The 8,298-nt window shown below is 46.4% G+C and overlaps 1 protein-coding gene across 1 annotated transcript in view; it reads left to right on the top strand.

Moving 5' to 3' along the window:
* Positions 1–2,425: 2,425 nt before the first annotated feature.
* The window catches only part of pgm1 (phosphoglucomutase 1), a 12,696-nt gene continuing 6,823 nt past the window's right edge, over positions 2,426–8,298 (top strand). The window contains exons 1-4 of the mRNA XM_070447436.1: positions 2,426–2,749; positions 5,264–5,426; positions 5,814–5,957; positions 6,446–6,571. Of these exons, the coding sequence (XP_070303537.1) occupies positions 2,504–2,749; positions 5,264–5,426; positions 5,814–5,957; positions 6,446–6,571 (679 nt within the window). The 5' untranslated portion in view covers positions 2,426–2,503. The remainder of the gene's footprint in view (positions 2,750–5,263; positions 5,427–5,813; positions 5,958–6,445; positions 6,572–8,298) is intronic.

The following is an 8,298-nucleotide window of genomic DNA, read 5'->3' as shown; positions in this document are numbered from 1 at the left end:
CCTTATTCTTGCATCATTTTCACACTACTGAGCACTGGCCTGGTTACACATCCACCATAGCTGCTGGAACCATGTTTCAAAGAATAATGTATCACAGAACGGTTCAGGTTGTCTTGATAGTGCAACAAGGGTGTGAGAGCCCTGTGAGAGTTGCCTGGCAGTCAGACACGCCTGTGTGCTCTTCCCTTAGGCCTCAACTTTTGATACTGCTGATCAGAGTTGCACTGCACTGGCCTAGTTGCTGTAATCATGCTGGAAAGGCCAGCACAGTACAGTTCAGGTTCGGACGATAGTTTGAGAAGGGTGGCTGTGAGAGCCCTGCTGCTGCCTGGCCTGCCTGGCAGTCGGCTACATTCCTGTGCTCCTCACTGAGGCCTGCACTTTATTCTCCTTTAGCGCTGAGCACAGTCTTCTTGACCTCCTATTAATAGCTTGCAGGCCATTACTTTGCCCTTTGACTTTTTTTCTACTGTAACCGTAGAACTCACTGGTAAATGTCACATGACGTGAGCTGTATTTAATCTGCTGAGCGCCACTCCACTCTTCCTTTCTCACTACCAAATGTTTAGTAGCGCTTTACCTCACAGTCCTCTTTTAGCTGGAACAGTGATGGCGCTGCGATAGTAATGCATGCTCTCTGGGAGGCCTTCTTGCCTGGTATCAAACCTTAACCAAGTGGCTCTGGTTTCAGTTAATCCCCAAGAAAGCAATTATGATGTAATTACTAATGTGTAATGTCTGAGGTAATGCCTTGTTAATAATGGGCTGTGAATGAAAGAGTTTCAGAAAGTGTAGCAACCATTCTGAGCAGTTAAATGTCACAATGGGCTAATTCCTTCTACATACATGTTCATTTAGACATGTTTTTCAAGTGTTTCAACGATTGATTGCAACGTTCGATGACCTCACCACTGCCCTCTTGCGTGTTATTTTTTCGATTTATCAAATAAGAGCGCTGCGTCACGATGACAGCCAGGCCCTGTTGATAAACTGCACTGCTTTTACTTGATGTGGTGTTCAAACAGTGATTGATGCAATAGAGAAACTAGACGGTGACCTCGCCTGGCCTCTGTCACAACAACCGCATACCCCATGTGCTTCTGATTGTTGGGCTGGTTCCAACACTGGGCAAGAAGCAGCTGAAACATCCCCCAAGAATCTCAGTAGCTTGCTTTATTTTTTGTGCGTGTTTTTTTTTTAGGGGGGGGGGGTCTCTTTGTTGGAACATGGGTTGACTCAAGTGCTATGGCATGTTTGCTCATTGCCTTACTGACTTGCAGTTTTAAAAGGGTGGTTCATCACAAAATCAAAGATTGTTAGACATTTTGTCTAATTCCATCTCATTATTTGATGCCGTACAGAATCAATCAAATCCTCACTGAGAAAACACAACCTACAGTGTCAATGAACCCATGTGTTGTAGACAAACACACGAGTGGCGCAGCAGTCTAAGGCACTGTATCTCAGTGCAAGAGGTGTCACTACAATCCCTGGTTCAAATCCAAGCTGTATCACATCTGGCCGTGATTGGGAGTCCCATAGGGCGGCGCACACGTCCGGGTTTGGCCGGGGTAGGCCATCATTGTAAATAAGAATTTGTTCTTAACTGACTTGCCTGGTTAAATAAAGGTTACATTTAAATAAAAAAAAACACCAAAATGGTCCTAGGGCAGCGGTAGCCAACCCTGTTCCTGGAGTGCCACAGGGACTGCAGGAATTTGTTCCAACTAGGGACAACACCTGGATAGAAGCACAATAATTTCGCTACACCCGCAATAACATCTGCTAAACACGTGTATGTGACCAATAAAATTTGATTTGACACCTGACCAACTGAGTTAATTGATCAGTTCAGTGATTGCCTAAATTCAACACACCTGGTCTTCCAAGTCGGTTAAATCAAAAACATTAAAACAAGGACTAGGGTTGCCTACTGTTGTATCTGAGACAAAAAGTTGTTTATTAATTTAAAGCTGCAATATGTAACTTTTTGGGAGACTGACCAAATTCACATAGAAGTGTGAGTTATAGATCTGTCATTCTCATTGAAAGCAGGTCTAAGAAGTGGTAAATCTGTTCTGTGTGTTATTTCTTATGTTTGGTTTTTGCTTTGTACACAAGCTTCAAAAAGCTGAAAATACAATATTATTGGTTATAGAGAATATATTTAATAGCGATTTAGATGGTACAATGATTCTCTACACTATACTTGCTTGTTTTGTCACAAACTGAAATTAGGCTAACTATTAGATACTGCATCTTAAAGTTGTATTTTGGTCCTAATGTTGACATGATGCCATGATTGAGGCACAAATACATTGTGGCATCAGACTTCTTTTGAATATTGTTTATTTTATGCGCCAGGCCTTGAATCAAAATCCAGTACTGTCCGTTTAAATTTAGAGGTGGGAAGGACCTAACCAAGGGGGGACTTGCGAGTGTCTACGTGAGGCAGCTGTGCGGTGCATTCGCCTCAACCGAATACGCGGATCACTTGTGGAAAATGACGAAAATCACAGTAGTCAAAACCAAGGCTTATCCTGACCAGAAGCCTGGCACGAGTGGACTGAGGAAAAGGGTGACAGTCTTTCAAACGAATGAGCACTATGCGGAGAACTTCATTCAAAGCATTATCTCTTGCATCGAACCAGCGGAGCGTCAGCCTGGACTGCTCGTAGTGGGAGGCGATGGAAGGTTTTTCATGAAAGATGCCATTAAGTTGATCATCCAGATCGCCGCTGCTAATGGGGTCAGTAATAATCCCATGTTTATCCACCTGTAGTGGCTAAAACATGACGGAAACCTAGGCCTCACCCCCAAACATGTATACCATTAGCAGCTAGTCTAGCGTCTTTGACAGCTCCCAGTGTTGACAGTGACAGCGCCAATCAGTGGTACATTGTAGCGCTTCATCAGTTTTGAAGTTTGGCGGATACATTGTTGCCGATACGTTATTTTATTTTGGATACAGATGGCAATTCCGTTTTATAATAAAATGAAATTGAACATATTGCCAGTGCCGGACTACCACAGTTGGGGCCCCGCCACCCTAAATAATTTTGTAGGATACAAAAAAAAACGAAATTAGCTAACTTACTGCATTTCAACACATTTTTGCCATGGTGCAGAGAAAAATGTGCAGTTTTATAATGCTATTCTACACATTTTGTCATGAGGCTGAGAGAATTTTGCCATTTTAATGCTCATTTCCCGCAATGTAATTTTTTTTTTTCATGGTGTAGAGCATTTGTTTTGCTGATTTATAGCTGGTCTCATGGTTTTATTCACCGTTTGCCATGAGGCTGAGAGAACATTTAGCAGATGCAAAGCAAATTTCCATAAATTCTACAAATGTTGCTATCATATGCTAGATGGGGGCCCCTGGCCTCGCCTTCGTTAACAGAACTGAGGGAAAACAGTGCCTGACAGGCGGAGGAGAAGTGCACTGTCTACCAGTGTGCTAGCTAGCTACCTATCCCGCCTGCTGTGTACCCCCAGAGTGCTAGCTAGCACAGTGTCCTTAACTCCCGACTGCCAAACACCTACCATTAACAGAACTGTGGGAATGCATTGTCCYACAGGCTGTGGGTGAAGAACGCTGTCTACCGTTGTCCTTGCTAGCTTCTGTTGTCACCCCCGCCTCTTCTTCTTCTGTGGGGTTTATCAGCAGTTGGCATTCAAAGTTATGGTGCATTACTTCCATCTAATTTGCTGGAGCCCTCCCCGCCTCCCGTCTGTGTACCGGAGTCCTAGCTTAAAAATGGACCAATAGAAGTATAATGAGGGGTACCTGCAGATGCAGGAAGGCCCATATGCAGGAGCGCCCTGAATTGCGGGCCACAATTGCACCCTTCTCGCTGAAAACCGGATGTCGGAACTCCGCTCTGGCGTTTCTTTTAAGCCCTGTTACCTTAGGTTATTTCAACCCTGGTCTGATAGTTTCCAAATAAAAGTTGTGCTTACTGACCTCGCTGATCTTTTGATGAAGTGCACAGAGGGGAGATGGCATGGTGCCCTTTCCCACGTTGATGAAAAACACTACACAATTCCTTTCCCATTATGTAGCCTAAACAGTCAGTGGGCACTCTTCCATGCCATGCATGTTTAGTTTACGAACAAAGACAGCGGTTCTCTGCAAGGTTGTAGTAATTGGAAAAAGTGCAACATTGAGGGATTGTTTCATAAGGAGACTGTCAGTGGCACAGCCGGGTTCTGTTCATTCCCTCTGCACCTTTAGAGGAAAGGGGGGTGTGGTGGTATGCTGTCACGTAGCCCAGGCACAACATGAGCACTAGTGACACTGACCTCCTGGCTGAACACAATGTTCAGACAGACCAACGTCATTATCACACCATATAGCTCCAATATGATCTGTGCCATATAATCCTGCACAAAATGAACATTATCATCAGAACTCTTCTTATTATCATCTTATTCATGATGTATAACATATTGCTTCTTTTATTTGCGACCTACAGTACCAGTCAAAATTTTGGACACACCTACTCATTTAAGGGTTTTTCTTCATCTTTACTATTTTCTACATTGTAGAATAATAGTGAAGACATCAAAACTACGAAATAACACATGGCATCATGTAGTAACCAAAAAAGTGTTAAACAAATCAAAATATATTTTATGAGATTATTCAAAGTAGCCACCCTTTGCCTTAAGGACATATTTGCATACTCTTGGCATTCTCTCAACCAGCTTTGCCTGGAATGCTTTTCCATGGAGTTCCCACATATACTGAGCACTTATTGGCTGCTTTACCATCACTCTGTGGTCCAACTCTTCCCAAACCATCTCAATTGGGTAGAGGTCAGAATACCCCACCAACCCCCCAGACCCCCCCCCCCACCAGGGTTTCCCAAACTCGGTCCTGGGGCCCCCGTTGGGTGCACGTTTTGGTTTTTGACCTGGCACTACACAACTGATTTAAATAATCAAAGCTTGATGATGAGTTAGTTATTTGAATCAGCTGTTTAGTGCTAGGGCAAAAAACAAAACATGCACCCAGGGGGGGCCCCAGGACCGAGTTTAGGAAAACCCTGCCCTAGACGTTTACTTTCCATACTCTCCAATGTCACTCAGTTGCTTGTTTAGCGCCCACATAGCAGTCTGACCTCACCAATGGTGAATCGTGTTGAATCTGTACACTCCTCTTCTATTTTCATCCTTACGTGTGTCGACTGAATAGGTCAATGTAATATATAGGACTTACAGTTTAAAATATAAAACATGACATCCTGTCTCCATGCAGATAGGCCACCTGGTCATTGGTCAGAATGGCATCATGTCCACCCCCGCTGTGTCCTGTGTGATCCGCAAGCTCAAAGCCGTGGGAGGAATCATCCTCACGGCCAGCCACAACCCCGGTGGCCCTAAAGGAGACTTTGGCATCAAGTACAACATCGCCTCCGGAGGTGAGATGGGAGGGGAAGGAGAGAGATGAATTGGAGAGGTTGAAGACAGGAAGGGGATAAACAGGGAAGGGAGGAGAGAGACTGGAAATAGAGATAGGAGAGGGACACATGGGGAAGAGGAGGGAGACAAGGAAGGGGACAAAAGAGGCTTTCAGGGGAAAGCCATAGGGGGAGAAAGGCCAGTGAGAGATGGGGTAACAGTTACTTTACTTAGCCTACCTTTGTAATGACGATGGAGGAAGTTTCAGGATAGAATGAGCACACAATCCAATCAGTAATTTTATGACAAAGTTTAGGATGCCTCGTGATGGAGCGTGGCTGTTTTACATAAGATTTCTCTAGCCTCTTCCTTATCCTCCTCTCCTTACTGTATGTGTCTGTCCCCAGGTCCTGCGCCAGAGGGAATCACAGACAAAATATTCCAGATCAGCAAGAGCCTAACAGAGTACCACATCTGCCCCGACCTCAAGGTTGACATCTCCAAGATCGGCAAGCAGACCTTTGAGGTGGACACATTCAAGCCCATGACAGGTACAGCAGGATGGGCAGGAATTATTCTCAACTGACTGGGATGGGTTAGCTTGGAGACCAAACCTGGGAGAAGCTCACTGGTACAAATCTTTGGGCAAGGCACTCAAATTCAGGTGTATTATTGCAATCAGTAAAGTATGTGAATGTCTTCTAGTTGTATGTCTTCTCCTAAGTCTAGAAACAGGCTACATAAGCAATAAGGCACAACGGGGTGTGGTATACGGCCAATATACCACAGCTAAGTGCTGTTCTTAGGCGCAATGCGTAGTTCCTGTATACAGCCCTTAGCCGTGGTATATTGGCCATATACCACAAACCCCCGAGTTGCCCTCTTGCTATTATAAACTGGTTACCAATGTTTTGTCATACACCTGGTGTACGGTCTGATATACCATGGCTTTCGGCCAATCAACATTCAGGGCTCGAACCACCCAGTTTATAATAGTTAGTACATCTAATCTATCCTAACTGCTGTTTGTCCTCTACAGTGGAGATCATGGACTCTGTGGAGTCCTACGCTGAGATGCTGAGGGGAATCTTCGACTTCAATGCCCTAAAACAGCTTGTGTCTGGAGCCAATCACATTAAAGTCCGTCTGGACGCCATGCACGGAGGTACTCTACATATACTGTAGATCACTGAACCGCTCAGCTGACTGCTGTATGATACCACTCTGTCTATTGACAATGATCTGTGTGCTTGTAATGCCTTGTCTAAATGTTTGTGCTATAGCATCAGCTACAAGGTAGGTGGTAGGTAGCCTAACGATTACGAGCGTTGGGCCAGTAATCGAATCCCAGAGCTGACTAGGTGAACAATCTGTCTGTGCCCTTGAGCAAGGCACTTAACCCTAATTGTTCCTGTAAGTCACTCTGTATAAGAACATCTGCTAAATGACTAAAATGTAATGAATTAGATTCCTGCTCTCAGTAATGTTTGTATCTTCAGTACTGCGTGACTTATTGTCCAATAGTCTGATTTCTCAACAATGCTGTTTTCAGTTCAGATAGTCTCAGACCATTGCGTGGCTGGACAGACCATTGCGTGGTGGACAGACCATTGCGTGGCTGGACAGACCATTGCGTGGCTGGACAGACCATTGCGTGGCTGACAGGGAGCATTGCGTGGCTGGACAGAGCATTGCGTGGCTGGGACAGAGCATTGCGTGGATGGACAGAGCATTGCGTGGATGGACAGAGCATTGCGTGGCTGGACAGACCATTGCGTGGCTGGACAGACCATGCGTGGCTGGACAGAGCATTGCGCTGGCTGGACAGACCATTGCGTGGCTGGACGGACCATTGGTGGCTGTAGCAGACGCATTGCGTGGCTGATGGACAGTGCATTGCGTGCTGGACAGAGCATTGCGTGGCTGGACAGAGCATTGCGTGGATGGACAGAGCATTGCGTGGATGGACAGAGCATTGCGTGGATGGACAGAGCATTGCGTGCTGTACAGTGCATTGCGTGGCTGTACAGTGCATTGCTGTTTCAGTGCATTGCGTGGCTGTACAGTGCATTGCGTGGCTGTACAGTGCATTGCGTGGCTGTACAGTGCATTGCGTGGCTGACAGAGCATTGCGTGGCTGGACAAGCATTGCGTGGCTGGACAGAGCATTGCGTGGCTGGACAGGCATTGCTGGCTGGACAGAGCATTGCGTGGATGGACAGAGCATTGCGTGGATGGACAGAGCATTGCGTGGATGGACAGAGCATTGCGTGGATGGACAGAGCATTGCGTGGATGGACAGACCATGCATGGCTGGACAGACCATTGCGTGGCTGGACAGACCATTGCGTGGCTGGACAGACCATTGCGTGCTGGACAGACCATTGCGTGGCTGGACAGACCATGCGTGGCTGTACAGGACCATTGCGTGGCTGTACAGACCATGCGTGGCTGTACAGACATTGCGTGCTGTACAGACCATTGCGTGCTGTACAGACCATTGCGTGGCTGTACAACCATTGCGTGGCTGTACAGACCATTGCGTGGCTGTACAGACCATTGCGTGGCTACAGACCATTGCGTGGCTGTACAGACCATTGGCGTGGCTGTACAGACCATTGCGTGGATGGGACAGAGCATTGCGTGGCTGTACAGTGCATTGCGTGGCTGTACAGTGTTGTGTGGCTGGACAGAGCATTGCGTGGCGGACAGTGCATTGCGTGGCTGGACAGAGCATTGCGTGGCTGGACAGAGCATTGCGTGGCTGGACAGAGCATTGTGTGGCTGGACAGAGCATTGCGTGGTGGACAGAGCATTGTGTGGCTGGACAGAGCATTGCGTGGGTGACAGAGCATGCGTGGATGGATAGAGCATTGCGTGTCTGCTGTGGAA

The sequence above is a fragment of the Salvelinus sp. IW2-2015 genome, linkage group LG16 (genome assembly GCF_002910315.2).
Source record: "Salvelinus sp. IW2-2015 linkage group LG16, ASM291031v2, whole genome shotgun sequence".
Lineage (NCBI taxonomy): Eukaryota > Metazoa > Chordata > Actinopteri > Salmoniformes > Salmonidae > Salvelinus > Salvelinus sp. IW2-2015.
This window is presented reverse-complemented; position numbering and strand designations above follow the sequence as displayed.